The sequence below is a fragment of the Crocuta crocuta genome, unplaced genomic scaffold (genome assembly GCF_008692635.1).
Source record: "Crocuta crocuta isolate KB4526 unplaced genomic scaffold, BGI_CrCroc_1.0 scaffold147, whole genome shotgun sequence".
NCBI classification, from domain to species: domain Eukaryota; kingdom Metazoa; phylum Chordata; class Mammalia; order Carnivora; family Hyaenidae; genus Crocuta; species Crocuta crocuta.
The window spans coordinates 5,434,074-5,456,869 of record NW_027532594.1 but is presented as its reverse complement, the minus strand read 5'-3'; the positions used below and the strand labels follow the sequence as shown (position 1 = coordinate 5,456,869).

Here is a 22,796-nt window from a genome sequence, read left to right as displayed (position 1 = left end):
AAAGGAGAATAGTTATCCTCAGAAGAGGGCATAGATTTGCTTCAAAACCTTAGGGTTCTGCCCTGTGATTCTGTTTGATAAAGGCTCCATACATGCCAGGATACTTTTAGTCTCATTGGCTTTGCTGGATCTTAGGACCTATATGGCAGCACAGCTCATAATGTAACTCAAATTCATGACAGAGCCTTCTCTTGCTCTGGTCCCTACTTAAAGTTGGTAATCTTATACATAATTTTATTGGTGCGTTGAAATGGCAAACAAATATGGTACATATTAATTTCAAAATCCAAAAAGGCCTACTGTGCATCATGCTTTTGTTTTTCATGGTACATAGTGTGAGACGAAGCAACATGTCTTCTTGGAGGGGGATATTTAACATGCTCCAAAACGTTCCCCTCCCCCCACCAAGAAGCTTCATTGGGGTTAATAGCCTTAAATTTTTGTGGAATTCTGTCCTTTACCTTCTAGTTCTTGTATGTCTTACTAAGGCACCTAAGTACTTACTACCTCCTATTCATTGTATCCAGTCAGCATAATATGATCAACATAGTGGACCAATGTGATTTTTGTAGACTATCATGATGATCAAGGTGTCTACAGACTATATCATGGCAGAGAATGGAATTGACAAAGCCCTAAGCCAAGACTGTGACAGAATACTGCTGTTCTACCAGGTAAAAGCTAACTGCTCCTCATGGTCCTTACAATTTGTTATGGAGCGAAAGGCATAACAAATTAGGTCAATAATTGCATGACAAATGCCAGGAGGATATTTATTATTTACCCCAGTAAGATACTACATCTGAGATAGCAGCTGCATCTGGGATCACTATCTGATTAAGGTGTGAATCTGATAGTCCCTAGTCATTTTCCAAGATCTACCTATTTTCTGCATAGGCCAAAGTGGTGAGTTAAGTGGTGATGTGATAGGTATTATCACCCTTGCTTCCTTCAAGTTTTGATGGTGGCATTAATCTCTGCAGTTTCCCCCGGGATGTAATGTTGTTTCTAAGTTTACTTTAATAGGGGAAGTTCAGGGGCTTCCAATTATCCCTTCCTACAATAATGAGACTTCAACTCATGGGTTAGAGAAACTTTCAGTTGTTAATTATGTCTATTCCAATTACACATTCAGGAACCACCCCTGGTGGGTCCATAGACCAATTGAGTTCACTGTAATTTGAACCTAACTCCTATTACCTCACTGTAAGCCTTCATTTTGACTGGTGAGCCACAGAGTGTTTTGGGTTCCCAGGAATTAGAATTAGAGTAGTGCCTCTTCTTCACCAATGGTCTGAATATTTCTTTCTTTCTGATGAACAACTCTAGCAAATGATAGAAGATCCCTTAGGAAAATGTTTGGAAGATTTACAATGTGGTGCAGGGTCCTTCCTCAAGAGGATCCAGCCTCCCCTGCAGGCGAGGGGTCCTGCTTAGTCTGTGAACTGACTGAGGTATGGAATCTGGGTGAGAAACTATGACTCTCCACTGTGCCGACGCAGGCCAGGCTTTGACTAGAGTTTCTCTTCTTATATAGATCGATTAGTATTTCTAGTTGGCTGCCCGTATGTTTTCATTCAGGGGAACACATTGACCAGCAAAGATCCCTCTGTGCCAGGTATGTAATCTGACTACTGAGCTGTCCCTGCTGCCCTTTATAATAGACATACACACCTTGTCCTTGGCAATTGCCTGCTGCTATTCTAGGATTGCATCATGACCACTGAAATGAAAGAGCCCATCTCAACAGCAGTGAGAAATGACAAGATTGTGAATTCAACTGCCATTGTAATTTAGCATTCTGCACAATTAAGACGTGTGCTTCATTATTAGCGCTGTTAGCCCTGTGACTACAAGAAATAGATTTTTTAAAAGGCTACTGCGGAAGCTCTCTGGTTTTCAGACTATGATTTGAGCTGAGAATTAAAGGACCAGTGCTTGTCATTTTCTTCTTAAGTGGTGAAGTGCATCCAAAAGAGACCATCCCACACCCCGGTATTTATGGTCATCATTACTGCCATGAGAGTCAGTGTAGTAGCAATTTGGGCTCCCAAGGCACACACTTCAGTAGGTACTTCACCACAACCTACCATGGATAACAGCTTGGTTAATTGTCATGTCCCTGCACACAAACGATTACTAGCATTCCATTTCCTATCGTCAAGGAGCTCAGCCCTGTGCTCAAGCCCGAGAGTGCAACCAAACAACCCCCCCAAATCCCACCTTTGTGAGTCTGCCCCCAGCATCCCTCCACTGCTTGTATCAGTTCTATATAATTCATGGGCCAATTAGGAGACAGAAACACCCAGTAATCAAACTGGGAGAAAGTTTAATATAAGGAATTATTAACTGTAACAAGGGATTGAAGTAATGGGAAGAATGGCTGATCAGCAATAAAGAGAGCTCTGAAGAATATAGGGATAGCAGATATAGTGAGCAGCCGTCACCCTCCAGGGCTGACATCCACTGGAGAGGGTATGACCTCAGTAGATGGCTCACTGGCTGGCGGAGAAGTTCACTGAGGCTGTGAAGCAGCCCTCACAAAGGAGGCGCAGGAGAAAGCCCTTCAGGAAGGGCACCAGGCAGGCCGTGAAGCCACATGCGCTACAGAAACCTGATGCTGCAGAAGCCACACCCGCAGCAGGAGCCTACCTAGAGAGGCACCCCAGAAGCTAGAAAAGAAACCCTTCCTCCTCCAGAGTCCCTCCAGTACTCTCTATTGACAAAGCTTAATATCTTGTAGTTGGTGAAGAGGAAATATTTTCATGGTCCATCCATCACAGCAGACAGGATGAATTTAGAGTTAAGAGCTCATAAGCTGATAACTGGCACCATACCTTGTCATGCGGAATTTTTTTTTAACATTTAAAAAATTTATTTTCGAGAGAGCGAGACAGAGTGGGAGTGGGGGAGGGGCAGAGAAAGGGAGACACAGAATCTGAAGGAGACTCCAGCCTCTGAGCTATCAGCACAGAGCCCGACATGTGGCTCGAACTCACCAACTGTGAGATCATGATCTGAGCTGAGGTCGGACACTTAACCGACTGAGCTGCCCAGGTGCCCCTGTCATGCTGAATTTTTAGCTTTGATATCAAAGTCACCAATCTTCCTTCTGGCTTTTTTTTTTCATGTTCTATTTCAGAAATATGTTTGTATGTGTGTCTGTGTGCGTGTGTGTGTGTGTGCATGTGTGCATATATATCTTGAACCCATTCAGAATTCACTATGTGTGGTGTAAGGTGATAATTTAACCTACTTTGAATAGACTCAACCTTCTCCTTAATTTGAAAAGCTACATATATCATATATAAATTTATGTATGTAAATGTTTCTCTGGCCTATTCTGTTCATTCATCTACCTATTTATTCCTTCACCTAAGATACATTTTCTTGTCTGAGCAAAAGACTTTAATTAGGATTTAAAAAAGTCTAAAGAGGGTTTTAGTATTTGTAGGAAGAATAAAAAAAACTGTTAAGAGAGGACAATGTTCTTAAATGAAACAAATAGAAATAAGTGCTTTGAAGTTTGTTTAGATTTATCTCTGTTCTGGTTTTTCACTGTTAATATATACCGCTTAGCAGCAATGCCATCTCTCCTGGCTAACACACCATCAGTAATCTAGAACCCATAATGAGAGGCTGCAGGTTGAGTGAAGGCAAGCCCCAGGTTGTAGAAATGCAAATCAACTCTTAGGTCTCAGAACGTAAAGCCACCTGGGACTTTTGGGATGTTACCATCTCAGTCATTCCATACTATCTGCTGATACTGATCATCAAAATTAGATAAAGGTTTAATGGAGGTTCGAATTATGTTTATTCATTCAGATGCTCAAAGAAAGAAAACTTGGAGGGTATATATAGATTACCAGTCAGGTCCTCATGGGATTATGGATGGAGCTGTGTGAACTTGAAAAGCTGAAAGGTGAACATTTTCTTCCACATTGGGTAGAACGACATTGTCAATCCTTTTTTTGTGTTTAATAGGTACCTGGAATATAAAGTTTAAATAGATATTGGAGATATCATTAAATGTCACTGTTACTTCTAAGACCGAGATCATTTGTTCAGTCCAGGTTAGGCCATTTAGTGTGCCTTCTTTTTGTATTTGACACTTGTCATAAAGTGAATAGGTCAAGAATTAGCCTATCAAAGGAAAGCCTTTTTCAGCTAAGGAAAAAAAGATATCCCATATGTGGAATAATCTAAAAATTCCTTAATATTTTATCATTTATGTTAATCCAGTGTTTTGCTTTGTTTCATTAAGAAAATCATTGGTCTTACATTCCAGCCATGTATAAATTCTTCTTCAATATGCATTTATCTGATTTGTCTTAAGAAGTCAGAGCTTAGAGAGATTTGAAGAGGCTCCGATTCTTTTGTGCCTTTCCTGGACCTTACACTTATTGCTTGGGGTTTCTATAGTATACACATGCCAACGGGCCCACAAAATACTCCCTTATCTATTAGGGTTTATTTAGACCATCACACTTCTGAATCTTTCAAATACAGTGAATCTCCTCTGATGCATTTAGCTACTTAAGCAGCCTTCTGGATCATGCGTTGTGATTACCAAACTCCCCCACAAACAGCAACATTTGCTTTTGGGAGTGAAATGGAGATGGGGGGAGTCTTAAAAGCTTTTTTTGTTCCATACACACCAACTGAATATTGCTTCCTTTTGGAAAAGGCTTTTGCAGAAACAAATAGACATATACTAGAATCTTACGTTTTGGTGAAAGATGACCGCACAGAGATTGGTAAGTCAAGCCAAAGGGGGGCATTAATAATGTGGCACGATTTGGTCAAGCATCTCAAAGGCACGTTCCTAATCTGTTTCTTCTCTGTGTATGACTCTTTTTAACTGCATGTTTAGAAATACTGTAGCAAATTTTTGGTCCAACAACCAGACTATCAACTACAGAATTACACCCTCAAAAGAGACCTTAAAATGGCATATTTCCCTGACAGAATGATTAAATCTTTTCATTTTCATTTTCATTTTTCTCAAAGCAAGAGGGAATAATTTTAAATGTGTTGTGTTGACATAGAAATGCCTGGAAGGGATTCTGAAAAACAATTGGGCAAAGATGTAATACTTACTAAAGTAGTGCAGAGAAGGCAGTGGAAGAGGGTGTAAATGTTGTTTTACATAAACTAAAAGCTGAAAAGCTAAAAACAAATCTTCATATACATGCTATACCTGGACCTAATCTGTATGCCAAGAATTTCTTTGGAGGGTAGATTTCTCACGTTGTTGTTGTTTGTTTAAGCCTATTTATTTATTTTTGAGATACAGAGACCAAGTGGGGAAGGGGCAGAGAGAGACTCCCAAGCAGGCTCCATACCAATAGCACGGAGCCTGATGCAGAGCGTGAACCCACAAACTGTGAGAACTGCTGGTTAATTATTGTAGATGATTGAAGAAAAAGAAGAAATTCAGAGACAGAACATAGCAAAGTGTTGATAATGACTTCCACATTCATTTATTTAAATAAACACTTTTTTAAACTAGCAGCATCAGATCTCTTATTTGAGTTCCTGGGCACAGCAGAAAGTTTCAGAAGTCATTTTAAAGACATGTGAGAAATGGGGCACTTGGGTGGCTCAGTCAGTTGAGTATCTGACTCTTGATTTTTGCTCAGGTTCAGTCTCACAGTTCTGGGCTCACAGCTGAGCCAAAATCAAGAGTCACTTGTTGACTGGGTGTTGCATGTAAGCAATGAATCATAGGAATATATGCCCGAAGCCAAGAGCACACTGTATACACTATATGTTAGCTAACTTGACAATAAAATAGATTTTTAAATAAATAAATAAATAAATAAATAAATAAATGTAGTTGAGTAAGTGCTTTTGGGCTGAACTGTTTTAACATCAGAATTCTATTATTGAGGAGTAGCATCAGCAAGATGGCAACGTAGGAAACCCTGGACTATCCTTCTTCCCACAAACACATCGATTTGGCGAAATTCCATGGACAAAGCCCCTTTATGAGAAATCCAGAATTTTATTATCTAACCCAAGTATCTAGATATGAGCCTGATATATGTTTTTAAGGTTTATTTATTTTTGAGAGAGACAGAGAGACAGAGCATGAGCAGGGGAGGGTCAGAGAGAGAGGGTGGGAAACGCAGAACCCGAAACAGGCTCCAGGCTCTGAGCTGTCAGCACAGAACACAATGCAGGGCTCAAACCCACAAACCGTAAGATCATGACCTGAGCTGAAGTTGGACGCTTAACAGACTGGGCCACCCAGGTGTCTTGATATATAATTTTTTAAGTTTGACAAAACCTAACCTAAAGCCATAATTTCATTATCATTGTTTCATCATATGATAAATATGATATCATTTACATTATCATTGTTTCACATATATAATCAAATTTATCATTACTTACAGTTTCCGGCCTTTGAATCCTTCTTGTTATTTTACTGCTCATAAGATTAGTCTTTAAAAGGTGTTGCTGGGAGTATCGGAATGATGTGGAAGCGGAACTCAGGGAGTACTGAGCCCGAGATATAAGGCCTATAATGTTAAAAATGTTAAATTATATCTCTGGTTGCAATGTATGGACCCAGATTTAATCCATAAAATTTTACAAAAGCTTGAAATGGGCATCTAATCCAGTTTTGTCAATTTTGAATGAGGATGTCAAAACCTGCATGGAATCTTTTGCCTGAGGGTCACATGACCAAGTGAAAGAGAAGAACATGATAGGTGATTTGGACTATGGTGGGTAGGAGTGGACCGACTTAGAGATATTCAAGTTAATAGGACTTGGTAATTAAGTGATTTGCAGGGTGACAAAGAATAGCTCCCAGATTTCTGGCTCAACCAACTGGATAGATGTTAATGTTAGTTTATGGTGGATTTTGTGTCCTAGCACGTATAAACTCAATAATAATGGTTGGTTACAAGATTAGAAGGCTAGGTGGGTAGGATATATGAGTATGTAGAGAGAAAGCAGATAAATAATAGTTCAGCATCCCTGAAAAGCTAGGAGCAAATGGGATTTCGAGCATTGGGACTGACCCAGGGAAGAAATGGGGCACCTTTTCCATTTTGTTGGAAAGGACTGAGAAGCAGCTGAATATCTAATGTCGACGAGCTGGGGTCAAGAAATAAAGGGGGGATCCCATGTGATGACTTTTTTTAACTTTTTAAAATGTTTATTTATTTATTTATTTTGAGAGAGAGCATGAACAGGGGAGGGGCAGAGAGAGAAGAGAGAGAGAGAATCCCAAGCAGCCTCCAAGCTGTCAGCACAGAACCCCATGTGGGGCTTGAACCCATAAACCATGAGATCATGACCTGAGCGGAAATCAAGAGTCAGATGCTTAACCAACTGAGCCACTCAGGCACCTTCACGCCCATGTGATGGCTTTTAATTGCTCTGTGAAACCGGAGGTAAAGTCTTGGCTGGGGAGGACAGCGTCTGAAGATCTGAAGGGACCAGGGAGATTTAAAATAGTTGCTGGGAAGAGGAGAGTGAGCTGACCCATCCTCTGCTCCAGGGGAGTGACATGTGAGCAGGCCTTAAGCCCACCAACCATCTTAGTCTCTGGCTTTGTGATTTGTTCAAGTTGGGGCATGTGACCCAAGTCAGCCTGGTCAGGGGCTGATCCTTTTTAACTATCCCATCTCCACACCCATTCCTGCCGTGCGAGCTGGAACAGAGGATGGAGGTACAGTGGTGGCAGTCATCTTACTTCCCAGGGGGTCACCTCCACTTCCTTTCTGCTCCCAGCATTCTCGGAGCCCACAGGTGCAGACAGAAGTCAGGCCTGGGGAAGTACGTCAGACCTGGATCAAGCGAACTGAAGCTGGTCTACCTCCAAACATTTCATGGTTTTGTCAGCCAACTGATTTCATTTTTTTTTTTCCTTAAGCATTTTAAGACCAACTGCACTACAGCATATTATATAGTTCCTCAGGAGTTGCCAGATCCTAAGGGGACTCCATGCTACTGCCAAGTAAGGAGAGCTTGCTCCTTAAATCTGTTTTTGCTTCTTAAGCTTCTGATGTAGGGGGCAGGTTGGCCGCTGCTATCACTGCTACAGAAAGGAGAGACCTTGGTCACCTCATGCTTTCAGCTGAACAACAGCTGAGAAAGGAGTGGGAACGGCCGACTTCTACCTGGTCACATTAACAGTAGAGCTGTCCCCTTGGAGTGCTGGGTATTAAATAACAGGTGCGACCCAGTGTCTCCCTTCCAGTGAATCTACACATAGGGAGTCACTGCAGTGGGGGACAGGTTGGGACTGGGGCTTAGGAGTAACTTCTAGCTCTGCTTCCTGGGAAGGAGGCTTCTTTTTCACTCCTGCCACATCCCCAGTCCTGGGAATTAGGGTCCTGCCTGCACCCCACACCTGTCTTGTGCCTCACTCTGCTTCTCCTTCATAAATGTGCAGGTGTTGGAGGACATGGAGGGCAGTTTGAAAGGACACATTAGCCTAGAAAGAGGTTAAAAAGATGCCTCGCTGGTGTGCTTGGCTGGCTTAGCCAGCAGAGCAGGGAACTCTTGATCTCAGGGTCCTGAGTTCAAGCCCTACATTGGGTGTAGGGCTTACTTAAATAAATAAAAAGAAATAAAAAATGCTTGGCTAGGCTGGAAGCAGAGGGGCAAGGGACAGACAGGAAAATCCCATGGAGTGTGGAGGGGAAAGTGACAGGTACAGAACTGCTCGGGGTCAGTGGCCAAAATAGGGCCCTTGGGTACTTTTGAGGCTCTTCCTCTTTGGACAGCACAGCTCGGGTGTGGAACCTCACCTGGCGGTCAGGGCCCAGGCAGTAGGCAGAGACAGGGAGGAGAGCTCTGGGCTTTACCAGCCAGCCCAGCCCTGCTCTCAGCAAACCCAACGTAGCTCCATCTTTGTCTGCTTGGTCTTAGACACTGATCTTTCTGTTTGTGAAAGGCTGTTTCTTATATATATTCAACTGATAAACAGCCAAAAGTAAACATAATGGACATGCATGGATGAAAGTGTTGAAGTATAGTAACCAACATTTGCACAGTTATTCAGTCCTGGTTGCTGATATTTGATGATATTTTTGACGGTCAGATCAAAAAAGAACTTGGAATTAAATCTTCAACTTACAGGGAAGGAGGCTAGTTTAGAGATATCCTGGGTTTGGCCTCTGCTCCATGTTATGTTGCCGAGAGGGCTGTTTTGATTGCCAATTCCACAGCACTCCCCAGGGCCCCAGCGCCCAAGAATCATAATATAGTTTATAAACAACACCTGAGAAACCTAGTCATTGATGTACTAAGGCGAATGTTCTTTAAATGGTATATTACAACCTCCTGAGACCAGTTTTTATGACTGAAATCTTTTAGTATAGGATGTCAGTATTCCAAGGTGAACTAAAGTGGAAAGTTATGACTGCAAATCAGAATTAAGTTTTATTTATTCATGTATCATTTGTTCATTCGTTCATTCATTCACTCAACAGACATCACGGAGCACCTATGCAATAACCACTGAGTTGTTCTTGCTAGTCCATGAGACCCTCCTTCAATTCAGACCCCAGACTGGGGGTTTGTTCTAGCCAGAGTAGGGGACACACTTACCGCCTGGTGAACTCATCTGGACAGACAATCGCTCAGCATCATTAAGCTGACTTTGTAGCTCTTCTATGCGCTGGAAGGCATCCAGCTTCACGCTGCGTTCCTGGGCAAGCCGGCTTCTCAGCTGAGGGGAAAAGTGCTTAGGAAGCAGAGATGCTTTTTGGTGCACACTTTAGTTCCTGGGGATACTAGGAAAGTGTGGCTCCAGGCCACCCCAGGAATACAAGTCTTCACCCAGTCCTGGTCAGGCTGAACTCAGCCTTCTGAAAATCAAGAGCTCCAGGAAGGCTAAGAACTTAACCAAAGATGAGCAGAGGCAGCCCTTGGACTCCCTTATTACCTTATAATAGCCAGTTTACTCACAAAATTTATATCTTTTATGTTTATTTCACCAGAGGGGAGGGGAAGAGAAGAGGTGAAGAAGGGCCCCCAGTTCACAGAGGGCCTTGTAGGGCAAGCCACGAATTGACCCCAAGGACAGTAGGAAATCCCTGGATAGTTTCAAGCAAAGGAGAGACTTGATCTCTCTCCCAGATCTCTATGCTTAGCTCAGCTCAGCTCCTCATCTGCAGGGATGCCCTGAGCACCATCTCCCAGGCCTTATACAAGGCCCATACTCNGAGGCTAGTTTAGAGATATCCTGGGTTTGGCCTCTGCTCCATGTTATGTTGCCGAGAGGGCTGTTTTGATTGCCAANAGGCCCATACTCAGAGGTGAGCTTTTTTTAATGTGCTTTTTTTTTTTTTTTTTAATTTGAGAGAGAGAGAGAGCACATGAGCAGGGGAGGGGCAGAGAAAGGGAGAAAGGGAATCCCAAGTAGTCTCCACACTGTCAGCGTGCTCAGTCCCACTAATGGTGAGATCATGACCTGAACACAGATAAGAGCTGAAGGCTCAACCGACTGAGCCACCCAGGTGCCCCAGAGAGGCAATCTTTGTGTTTACTCATGTGGCGCTTGCTAGCACAGCTGACTCATATGGCTGGATCCAAAGTGCACCTCATCTATATAGATGGGAGGTATTTTTCTTTTGAAATTTATTTTTTACTTATATAAATACAAACTCATAAAGATTATAAAAGGTGGTTTAATTATAAAAATTATTCAAAAGTTTAAAAAGGTAATATGAATATAATTATATCATAAAATTATAAAGTATAAAAAGTTATAATTATAAAAAAGTATTTATAGTAAGGTGGATCAAATAGTGTCCCCCCATTCATAGCCACCTGGAATGTCAAAATGTGATTTTACTTAGAAATAGTCTTTGCAGAGGTTATTAAGTTATGATGAAGTCATACTGGATTAAGAGTGGGCCTTACATACAATGACTGATGCTTTTATAAGAGGGGACAGTACAGACACACAGAGGGACACATAGGGAGAAGGGCATCGGATGAAGAAGGCAGAGATTGGAGTGATGTAGCTACAAGCCAAGGAATGTCAAGGACTACAGGCAGCCACCACAAGCCAGGAGAGAGGCACAGGACAGACTCTTCCTCAGAGCCCCGAGGAGGAGCCAACGTCTTGATTTCAGGCTTCTGGACTCTTGAACTGTGAGAGAATAAATTTCTGTTGTATTAAGCCATCTAGTTTGCGGTAATTTGTTACAGTAGCCCTAGCAAGCTAATCCACATGCTAATCTCAAAAATTCAGCACACTCTTATCTGCATAACCCAACCAGAAGGCGTGTGAATTCTTGATGCTGTAACCACAGGCCATCTTACAAAAGTTAGAGGGGCAGTTTCTCGTGTGTGCAGATGCTCTCAAGTACTGTAACTTTCAGTAGAAGATCAGATCCCTGGAGTTAGGAAAAACGTCCTAATACAAATTAGGCTAAAGGTCTCTCTATGTACTGCAGGGATTGGTGTAGGCTCCACGATCCCCATGGACAAGAAGCGTATCAAAACTTATCATATCAAACTATATCAAACCCTATCAAGAAAAACATTATCAAGACTCCCTGAGCCAGGCTGGGGCTAACTCAGTTTGAAAAATATTAAAAAAGAAAAGAAGCATGCTTAGTAAGGACCTTGTGTTATGTTAGGACCTTATAAAGGACCTCCCCCGCCCCCCACCCCCCAACTTCACAGAGGTAGTTGCAGTGATATGCCCAAGATCCCACAACCAATCCAGGTCAATCTGTTTCCAAAAGTACCCACTTTCATATTCCCGGCAAAAAGACATACAGTCCATATCTATCAAGATCTGTGTATTAGTTTCTCTTCTTAGTGCCTCATTCGAATTACCTGACCTAATCCTCCAAAAAATCTCATGAAATGAGGAAACTGTTCTCCACTGTACCAGTGAGGAGACCAAAGCAGAGAGACTACAGATCTAGCCTAAAGTCACACAGTGGAAGTCCCCAGGGTGGGAATCAGGAAGTCTGCTCTAGGGCCTCCTCAAGAACGGGAGGTAGGTGAGGACATTCATTCAGATGGTCAAAATCCGCCCTTGGAACCGGAGGTTGGAGACGGACTAAAGAAGTGACTGTAGGTCGCAGGGGCTCTTGCTGGCTGAGGGTAGATTGCTAGTTGGTAGGAAGTGAGACCATAAGCCCAGGAGCTGCCAGCAGAGGTGGAGGGTGGTTTAGAAACAGCCAGTGATTGTTTTGACATATATACACAAAAGACATGTATTTGTTGAGAGAAGCCTCAAAATATTTTTGACTACTTTTAGAATCTCTGCTATTAGACAAAAATTAGCTATTCACGAGAGAGGAGTTTGAGAGACAAACTCCTTATTTTTGTGGTGGTTTTTAGAAAAGCATAATTTGAAAGATAAATATGTGACACCAAATTTTTCCAAGGATTCAAGTCATAGTTTCGTTTGTCATAAAATAAATGTGAAGTTCTAATTTTTCTTTATTCTAAAGCTACTCACTTTCGCTCCATTTCTCCAAAAATATTTTCTCTAGCACTGCCTCAATTCAATTTTTATTCTCTTAAAATTTTTGTCTTTGTTTTTGTAGACTTCTCCCCATTGATCTCCTCCTTGAGCACTTGAAACATTTGGCTAATGATTTAATTTTTAAAAATTTTTAAAAAATGGTTTTATTTATTTTTGAGAGAGAGACAGAGACAGAGAGAGGGACAGAATCTGAAGCAGGCTCCAGGCTCTGGGCCCGATGCAGGGCTTGAACTCACGAGCCGTGAGGTCATGACCTGAGCGGAAGTTGGATGTTCAACTGACTGAGCCACCCAGGCACCCCGGCCAATGATTTAATTCAACTTCCCAACTTCTGTTTCCTAGTATCTCTGGTGAATTAATTAAGTGACTTATTCCTCCAGTGAACACATGAGAAGTGCCTTTTCCGGAAGGTGCCATTTCTTTTGCCTTCTGTATTGGATTACATTCTGTGCTCTCCTGTGTTGGAACTTGCATTAATCCACATCTACATCTATTGTTTCCTCCTCTTTTTTTCTTCTTTTCTTGCTGTAGGGGTATATTTAACAAAAATCTATTGTGTCTGGAAATCACTTTTGCTTTCCCTTTTTGTCTCTAAAGTTCCAGAAACACCTTGAATAAAATCCTCTTGTAATAGCTTTCATAATCCTTGCTGCTTTTCCAGATTACAGTTGGAATTTTCTAAAGGATTCCCTAGCTCAGAAATTGTAGCCAGATGGAAATGTTTCCCACGTGGGTGCTAAAGGTGCCAAGATTGCGGGCCTTGAGGCAGTCAAGCCGTCCTCTCTCACCAAGGGCAGCCCAAGCATCACCCAGTGTGGGCATAAATATCTCCATTTTCCTGTGGGCCTAGAAATGACAAAGGTGGAGGCCACCAGAGGCATGGAGAAGGCCAGAAGAAGGGCCCAGCTCTGGCTGGTGCACCCCAATTGGCTTTCAAGTGGCTGCAACCTCCCACTGGAGTTACCTGTCGGAGTTCTGCCTGAGTTCTCCTCTGCTGAAGCTGGCCCAGTTTCGAAGCCCTCTCAGCCTCTTCAGTAAGGAGCTGCAGGTGCTGGTCCTTTTGCTGCACATCTTCCAAGAGCTTCTCCATGCCGGAGGTCTTCATTAGATCCAGCTGCTGCCGGTGACGAGCTTCCTGGGTCACTCTGTGTTGCAGCTCTCTCAGCAATTGAGCCTGTGGTAGGAAAAGGCCAAGGGAAACGAAGAAAGGACAGAATCTTTCTTCTCACCAAAAGGCAGAGAAGAAGTTGCCCAGCACAATAGCGGTCCCCTCCAGTAGGGCCCAGGGGCACAACTCTGTGGAATATTCCTGGGCTCAGGATAATAGTGGTTCTGTTTGGGCTAGCAGGCAGCAAGACTACCCCAGGGTCTAGGCCAGCTTGGCCTGTACTGTAAGCCCTGAGGCAATAGCGGGGGAAGGAGGGGGAAAAAGAAACAAACAGCAAAAGCCAGGCAAGTGGTAATGCCACCGTACAATACCAGGTCAAGTAATTTGGTCTTTAAATGCCCAGATTTGATGATAGCATGTATGTTAGTTAACTTGTTAACTACATAGTTATATCTGTCACCAACTACATTTGCCTTGTCATTGAGCATTTATCATGAGACAGCAGGGAAGGGTCATCCTGGGGAGAAGGGGGTGATGTAATACAAAGCAGTGAGTGGAGAAGGGAGGTTCTAATCTTGCCTGTGTTTTGACTTCCAAAATAGCTTTGGGGAAGCCAGGCTCCAGATGGTTAATGAAGGAAAAACACAGTGATGATTTGGTTCTGTTTTGAAATTTTTCTAATCAGGAGCACCATAAGTATCAGATGGCCGATCCTCAATTATAATACTAATACTAATAATATTTGTATGGTGATGTTACAGTTTACATAATTATACTCCATCTTTCACTTGGTGCACAATAATGGAGGGCGTAGGGTCCAAAAGGAACAAATTATATGTCATGATTTAAATATGCCCAGATTTCCCAGCCTCTTATTTAAACTGAACTCTTCTCTTTCTAAACCCAGGGTCTTTCTGGGGCACCTGGATGGCTCAGCCAGTTAAGAGTCTGAGTCTTGGTTTCAGGTCGGGTCCTGATTTCGCAGTTCGTGGATTTGAGCCCCGCATCAGGCTCTGTGCTGACAGCAGGGAGCCTGCTTGGGATTCTCTCTCTACCTCTCTGTCTCTCTCTCTCTCCTCTTTCTTTCTCTCTCAATAAACAAATAAATAAACTTAAAAAAAAGATACAAAACTGTTAAAAGAAATAAAAAGAAGAACAGTAAACCTAGGGTCTTTCTTCATTCTTTCTCAGAGAGTTAGCACAGTTATTAACATAAACTTGGAAACGCCTTTATTTTGGTGCCTGCCCCCATTGAGCAGCGGTTACTTCTGAAATTCGGACTTAGTAGGGGTGGGTCATCAGGAAAGGACACAAGGCTCTGTTTGGGGAAGAATGCTGATGGCTAGGCCACGCTTCACGCGCAGAAGGTCGCTAGTGATGGAAAGTGTGCTTGGAGATGAAAGGACTATGTCTAAGACAGAGGCCTACCACCCAAGATGCCCTCTAGGCAAAAAGATCCTCTGAGAAACATAGACACATACACACTACACGAAGGGTAGTGGTATTTCATTATCTTGGCCAACTTTCGGCCCCTCTCCTTGGTGTCTATGCTAGAAAGGAGGCAGAAGGGAAGCTGAAACCATCTTTCTCTGGCAGCGCCATCTGCTCGGCCTCAGCCCTGGAGTTCCGGTGACTGCTGCAGGCGGCAGGGTGCTGCTTCCAGGTCCACAGTCACCTTTGCAGAGCGAGTTCAAGGGAGGGAGGGAGGAAGAAGGGTTCTGGGGCTCAGATACCTGGTTATCCTGCTGCTTGCGCATCCTAGTGTTGTGGGCCTGAGCCCTGGCCAGGGCCTGCCGTAGGGCCCCTAGCTGCTGATGAAATAAAACCGCTTCTTGCTCTGCCATCAGCTTGATGCTCGAACACTCTTTTTTACTTTGCATAGCTTCCTGTGAGCACCCCAAACACAGTAAGATAGGAAATAAGTTTCCTTTCCATAGTTTCCATTTCACAAGAGTCTAAACCACTTCATTATCCATTGTTTTTAAAAACTTCCGGTAGAGGGTGCCAGGTGGCTCAGTTGGCTCAGGTCATGATCTCATGCTTCTGAGTTCGAGCTCCAGGTCAGGCTCACTGCTGTAGCATTGTCCAAGCCTGCTTTGGATCCTCTGTTTCCCTCTCTGCCCCTCCCCGACTCATGTTCTTATTCTCTCTCCCTCAAAATAAATAAACATTTTTTTTAAAAAAACCACTTCCGGTAGAAAGAAGCTCTGGTCACTGGCTCTGTGTCCTCCCTGAAGAACGGTGTGACAGAGCAAATAGGGACTTTCAGAAACACTAAGTGAAAGTTTCCAAACCACTCTTTCTATGTGCTTTGGTTTCAATTTGCCTTGAAATAGATTTTCCACTTATTTTGTTACTTCATTTTCCTCAGATAATCATGTCTGAAACTCAAAGGTTTGCAGTGTTTTGATGAAGCTGCCTCAAGCCCTAGGTGACGTCTCCCCTCCATCTTTCCCCTTTTTCGTGCTAGACTCTGTTCTCCCATTTGCTTCTTTGCCGTTGGCTTCTGGCTCTTTCCTATTTCGCTGGGGGCTCTGACATTGCCACTTCCCTGGAAAACTCCCAGACTGCCGGATCCTTTAAGATGGTTGGTCTTGCCACCGGACACCAGGACACAGGCACAGCCTCTGACCGGGAAGGCCAGCCCGCCCTCCACCTTGTCAGTCACTCCCTGTTGCGCGGGTGGGCGGGGCCTCCGCGGGTGGGCGGGGCCTCCCATCCCTGCCGCTCACCTTCTCTGCCCTGTGCAGCTGGGCCTGGAGGCGAGCCCGCTGCACAGCCAGCCTCCAGAGGCCCAGGCTCCTCACTTTGCACACCAGGGCAGCCAGGCGGCAGTTGTCCTGCTCCAAGGTCTGCAGCTGCTCCTGCTGAGAAAGGCTTGCTTTCAGAAAAGGCTGCCCCCATGGGAAGGGCACAGATCCTAACATTCGAAACGGGACTTGGGGCACCTGGGTGGCTCAGTCTTTTTTTTTTGTTTTTTAATGTTTATTTATTTGTTTTGAAAGAAAGTGAAAGTGCAAGCGGGGGAGGGGCAGAGAAAGCGAGGAGAGAGAGAATCCTATGCCAGCTCCATACTGCTAGCACAGAGCCCTGGGGTGGGGAGTGGGGAGGGTTGATCTCACAAACTGTAGGATCATGACCTGAGTGGAAATGTGGAAATCAGGAGTCAAAGAGTTGGGCGCTTAATCTACTGAGCCACCAAGGCGCCCCAAGCGTCTGACTCTTGATTTTGGCTCAGGTCCTGATCTCACAGTCTGTGAGTTTGAGCCCTGTGTCAGGCTCTGTGCTGGAAGTAAAGAGCCTGCTTGGGATTCTCTCTTTCTCTCTCTGCCCCTCTCACTTACATTCTCTTCCTCCTCCCCCCTCCCCCCCCACACTAAATAAAAACTTTAAAAAGAAACGTGCCTTCCAGAGGATGACACAAAAATGTGAGCCCCCGTGCTCTTTTTAAGTGTCTGATGCAATGCTTTCTCAGGGAAACCAGGCTGGAATGCATACAGACTGAGCTGTGCGGTCAGATGCTGGGATGAAATGCTGATATCCTATCGCTAAATGAAATCACGTACTTTGGCTGCGTTTTCTTTCATTCCTTCATCAGGTCTGGCAGAGCCCCATTTTTTCTTTAGGTCCTTCATATTGTCAATCCCTTCTGTTCTTACTTCGCCGATGAGCTCACACACTTTCTGGATCAAATTAATCTGATTCTCATCCAGTTTTTCCTGCAAATTGCAGACTCAAGTTCAGGAAGGGCAGTGGAGGAAGAGTCATTTTGCTTTCTAAAACCCAACTTTCAGAAATGATCTCACATGAAAAAAAAAATCGTCTCCCCTATTATTCCATCTGGTATTATGTGGAAGTCTCCCTAGCAGCCCCTTTACTATTGCCTTCAGTCTACAAGACTTCATCAGATGGACCCTACATGTCTTAGAGCCTAAGTTACCAGATGCCAAGTTAAGTTGAGTGGATAGAAGAGTGGAAGGTCACAGGTGGAAAACTGAGTCACTCCTCCTCGCCCAGAAGGTTACTTGAGAATTTGAACCTAGGGATTTTTGCAATCAGGTTGACTTAGCAGAATCTGACCAGATAAAACACTATATAGATGAACCACTAATGAATGAATGAGCATTAAAAATACAGTAGAAGAGGGGCGCCTGAGTGGCTTAGTCGGTTAAGCATCCGACTTTCGCTTAGGTCATGATCTCGCGGTTCGTGGGTCCGAGCCCCGCATCGGGCTCTGTGCTGACTGCCGGCTCAGAGCCTGGAGCCTATTTCAGAGTCTGTGTCTCCCTCTCTCTCTGACCCTCCCCTGCTCACGCTGTCTCTCTCTCTCTCTCTCCTAGAAATAAATAAAAATATTAAAAAAAAATACAGTAGAAGAAGGAATCACGCTGGCTACTTTCCCATTTCAGTTCCAGCAGAAGTCTCATTATGAAATAGCTTGTTATAAATGGCTTATGGATAAACGGCGGCTTGTGGTGGAATGGCTTGATCATTGCTAAGTACAACTACAGACCCAGCATCCTTGGGTGAGAGGTGAGAGTTGGGTGTCCTCTCATCTCTGAACCACTTCCCTGGAGAGGAAAGCAGGGAAGATAGTGCCCAGCTGGGCAGCCATGGCAGGAAGTCTGGCTGCCGGCCACATAGCGAAAGCTTCACCACCTACTTAGGAGCGTGGGGTAGAACAGGAATTCTCTGCTTCGGGTGGCCTGTGGAAATAGTTTAGCCTGGGAGAAGAAGAGAATCGACTTTCTGTCTAGGAATCTGGCATAAGTTAAAAAAAAATAAGAAAATTTTCAATAATTTCATACCCGGAAGATGACTTGGCAAATTCCAGACTTCACAGTCTGTTCATCCCTCTCCTGCAATACCAGGCCCAATGCATTTTAGTTTTGATTCTTTAATATTTGTAAGCCCTTATGTTTTACAGAGCCTTCAAAAGTGAAGAGGAATCTCCAGTCCTCTCTGGAATGGCCAGGCCAAGGCAGAGCACTGGTGGAAACTCCTGTCAATGTAACAACTTCAGGGACCTGGAATCCCCCAGGAGAGACAGCCAAGTTAGGACCCATTTGGGACTGGCTCTGGGAAACATCAATAGCAGGAGAGGGCGTGGATTTGTAGTGAAATTAGCAGTATTGGGGCAGCTGGACCAGGCTCTATGATGGCCCATTTTAGGCATGGGGCCTCCATCTTACAGCTGCTTAGACATCAAAAGAAAGTGACAGGCTTCCACAGTGCCGTGGGCACATGGGCACCCTATCACTCCTATTCTGGGTGGACCTTCACTGACAGGTCAGGAGCTGCCTGACACTGGACATGAGAGAAAGGCTGGTGGGCATTTGAAGGGTGGAAAAAATCACTGAAAGCTAATTCAAATTCTGAATCTGTCCAGTGAGCTTTCAGGATGCGCCCGTTGCTACTTATACACTGGGTCTGGCCTGGCTTATGGCAGTGCACTCTCCTGTTTGGATGGTCACACTCCATAGACAAAACAGTGATATTAACTGTTTGCAGGTTTTAGAGAAGACACACTCCCCCACCCCCAACCTGTCTTTCACAGCAATCAGATGGCAACAATGGCCCTTGGCAGCAGAGTGAGGAAAAGAGCAAATATCTAAATTATCTAAAATTCAGTGTCTATAGTGGTAAAATAATGAGAACCTATTGCTGACCCCCTGTCTGTAGCAAACACTTAGAACCAGAGAATTCTTGGGGCCAACAGGCTCTTGTTACCACAAAGCCCATTCTGTCATCGTGACCAGTCTGTGTGCAGCAGCTGTGGAGGTCATTAACACTCAGTTCCCACAGGACTGCCCAGACGTCCGACACAGGTCACTTACTTTTATGTGTAAACATGTCACAAACAGAGCCTGGACTAATGCTTCATATTCTTCTTGGACTTCTTTTCTAATCTGCTTTTTGAGATTCAGATTTTCTTCTTCAAGATCTGTGAGTCGAGCTCTCAGAGCAGTGATTTCCATGATCATATTATGACTGAGCTCTGCAACCTAATAGCAGAAATAGTTTTTTTAATGGAAAATAACTCAAGAATTCCAAACTGCCAGTACAAAATAGTTCTTTGTATATCAACGTCCAATTTGCTCTCCTACCTTGAAGCTAATGAAAGAGGTGAACATCCTGTTGTACAAATATGGGTGGCAGAATTGAAGGTTGGTTTACGGGTCTCAGAGCAGTGCCAGACATATAATAGGTATTCAATAAATGGTTTCCTATTATATGACCCCAGAAGAGACACACTTAAGCACTTTTTAATTGGATAAAATACTTCTACTGTCTTGGTCTCCATTTGCAAACTGGACTTTCTTGACACCTCAGCCTCAATACCTCTTCTTTGGGAAAAAAGTCCCCTACTCCAAGCCAAAAATAGCAAGAAAAATAAAAGTCAAAGTAATAAAAAAGAACAAAAACCATCAAAAAACTAAGAAAAAGGAAGCCCTTATTGCTTAAAAAGTGAAAGCACACTCCTTAGGTGTTTCTGCAGTGGATCATAATTGATGGGACTTCTACAGGGCACCAGAAAATAATACTCGGAAGTTCCCTGTCTGGCTCCTGCTGAGATTGTGGATTTGTGAGATGGAAAAGAGAATCTTTTTGGAAATAACTGACTTACCTGACCAGCATTGCCTTCAGGAGGACCTGAACCTCTTCGTATCATATCTAATTCCTGAGGAGGACAAAAGAGTGCACAACCAAACTCAACCATTTGTTCTTCCAAACATGGCTCAGTTCAGGACAGCAGGCTCCAGATACCTCCTATTATGTGTTAATGGAGTTTCATTCTGAGATCCTAAAGTTCCTCCTGGAGCCAGACCTGCACTTGTTGCCCCAGTGGACTTTAGGACACCCAACAGGAGATCAAAAGACAGGATGAATTTTCAGGTGTCCACACGAATGCAGAAGACTTGGCTATGTGGATAAGCTAAACTTGGGGGTGAAGCCAAGACTCAATTGATATTTGAATGTTTCATTTGATTTTTTTTTCCAGACTTTTGCACTTTTCTTAGGTGAAAAGTAAAATTACACGGAACCTCTGAAGCAATCCCTTTTAAAATGGTGTGCAATTAGGACAGGAGAAGTGACTCTTGCATCCCACCAGTGGGATCTCATTTTAAGGAAGTCTCATCAGTGAGACCCATGAGGTGCATCCTGAAGACAGAGTTTACTCAAGGATCCGTAATTCTCTGCTAGACCAGGAACAGCACAAGGTACTTTGGGTTTGCTGAGGTGGGAAGGTCAGTTATGCATCTTCCCTGAGGAAGGGAAGGGTGAGGGGGTGGGGGTGATGACCAGGTCCTTTGTCACTAACTTTTTATATTCTCCACTAGACACCTCCAAAGTACACAACCCAGGGCTGCTGGGCCATCACCCTTGCAGCTGAAAATACCAGACCCTAAGAAAATGAGCCAGTGATAAGAGACATCGGAGAGTACCATTCACTCTCAGTTCTTGCCTAAGAACACCTCCCTACCCTCTGTTCTATTCTCTTCAGAGGGGCTACCAGGCCTCCCTATCCACACACTCCCCATCACACTTCCTGCCTCTCTGGGAACGTACTTGTTCTTTCTGGCAGAGCTTATGCCTAGCATGCTCCAGCACATGCTCATAAAACATGGAGTAGCTCTCGAAGTTGCTGCGTTCTCTTGCCATCACATCACAACCCAGGGAAAGGAAGCAGGCCTCGAGGTGCTCTTTCTTGAAAGTGATCTGAAAAGGAAGGGACATCATTCACAGCAGCTCCAGCAGGACAGCTTCACCGTGCCAGGGCTCATGGCACACGCTGCCTTGGCTCACAGACCCGGGTCTAGTTCTCCATAGAAAAACACGGGCTCTAGCCTTCCAAGTCTCTCTTTTGAGTCTGCTGTTAGTATTTGCAGGGCAGGGACAAGAGTACAAACGGAGGCCTACCTGCCACATACCTAAGTATTCTAGATATTTAGAGACTGGAAATAAACTAACAAACTATTAATTCTCCTACTTTGAAAAATTGATCTTCAAAATAACTTGGAAGGCCAGGCTTGAATTTATCATTCTTGGACAACTCTGGTTGTATGCTGAAATGTGATGTGAAGTGAGCTGGTCACCAACCTATGGTTTACAGCATGATGCCCTTCTCTTCCCACTTCTGGCCTCACATCATACTGTGGAGGGCCCTCACATGCATGTATACGGACAGTCTACTGTCTACGGCCCTACACAGCCGCCCTTGACCACTCCTTAGGCCAAAGTATGCACACTGGCAGTAAGGTCCACCCTCCCTCTGGGGGGAAGAATCTGGGGACTTTTCAGGGAGAATTCTGGGGTCCCAGGTACCTGAAGTTGGTCTAGAAGGGATCTGAGTGGGCATGTGACGAAGAGTGAAACTGGAGAAGAACCAGAGAGGCTCTCTGAAGAATGAGCATCCGGCAGGGACCCCTCTTACTCTGGTTGAAGGGCCATCCTGCTCATTCTCTTGGCAGTCCCATTCCTTCCCCTTTCTCTAAGAGACTGGGCACCCTTTTTGAAGAGGTAGCCATTAAGGAACAGAGGAAAAGCCCACCCCTCCAAGACAAGGTTATATGTAGGCTGTGGAGAGAAATGGGAGCCAATATGTAGAAGATAGGACAGATCTACCTGACTAGAGCCTGCAAGTCCATGTGAGTGTTTGTGTGTGTCTCTAAGTGTCTGTATCAGTGGGTGCATCTGTGTGCATTTTTGGATAAGTCTGTGTGTCTGTGTCTGTATCCATTAGTGTATATGTATTTGTGTGTCTATGACTCTCCATGTATACCTCTGCGAATGTCTGTATATGTCTGTGTGTGTCCCTTTGTATCAGTGAGTGTGTCTGTGTGTGTATCTGGGGGTCTTATGGGGTCCAATCCAAGACCCAGCCTTTATGCTTACATGAGCTTTATCTGTGACACTTCCAGGGTCCCAAGGGCTCCAGGCTCAGTGGCAGTCTGCCACAGAAGCTAGGCTGTCCTTCTGGGGTGGGTCCTGGGGCTCCGACTTGATTGTCCCAGTGAGGCCCAGTTCACTGTCCTATAAGTGCAACCTCAGTGCCTGCACTGACCTCCAGAGAAAGCCCAGTCAGGCATTGCCAAGGCAAGTTATTGAGGCAAACTAGCAGAGGTTGCCAATAGTGATAAAATGCAGTAATGACGGAGGGAAATGGCTCGCTCACCACTGCTGATGGCAAGGGAAACCAGTGTGGCA

At 44.2% G+C, this 22,796-nt stretch overlaps 1 protein-coding gene across 1 annotated transcript in view; it reads right to left on the bottom strand.

The window, feature by feature from the left end:
- Window positions 1–10,771: 10,771 nt before the first annotated feature.
- Window positions 10,772–22,796, bottom strand: part of LOC144244656 (coiled-coil domain-containing protein 162-like) — a 44,144-nt gene continuing 32,119 nt past the window's right edge. The window contains exons 7-14 of the mRNA XM_077780027.1: window positions 21,159–21,308; window positions 20,215–20,268; window positions 19,424–19,591; window positions 17,153–17,305; window positions 16,319–16,450; window positions 15,320–15,472; window positions 13,443–13,652; window positions 10,772–11,122 (exon numbers count right to left, since the gene is read on the bottom strand). Coding sequence (XP_077636153.1) covers window positions 11,102–11,122; window positions 13,443–13,652; window positions 15,320–15,472; window positions 16,319–16,450; window positions 17,153–17,305; window positions 19,424–19,591; window positions 20,215–20,268; window positions 21,159–21,308 — 1,041 coding nt within the window. The 3' untranslated portion in view covers window positions 10,772–11,101. The remainder of the gene's footprint in view (window positions 11,123–13,442; window positions 13,653–15,319; window positions 15,473–16,318; window positions 16,451–17,152; window positions 17,306–19,423; window positions 19,592–20,214; window positions 20,269–21,158; window positions 21,309–22,796) is intronic.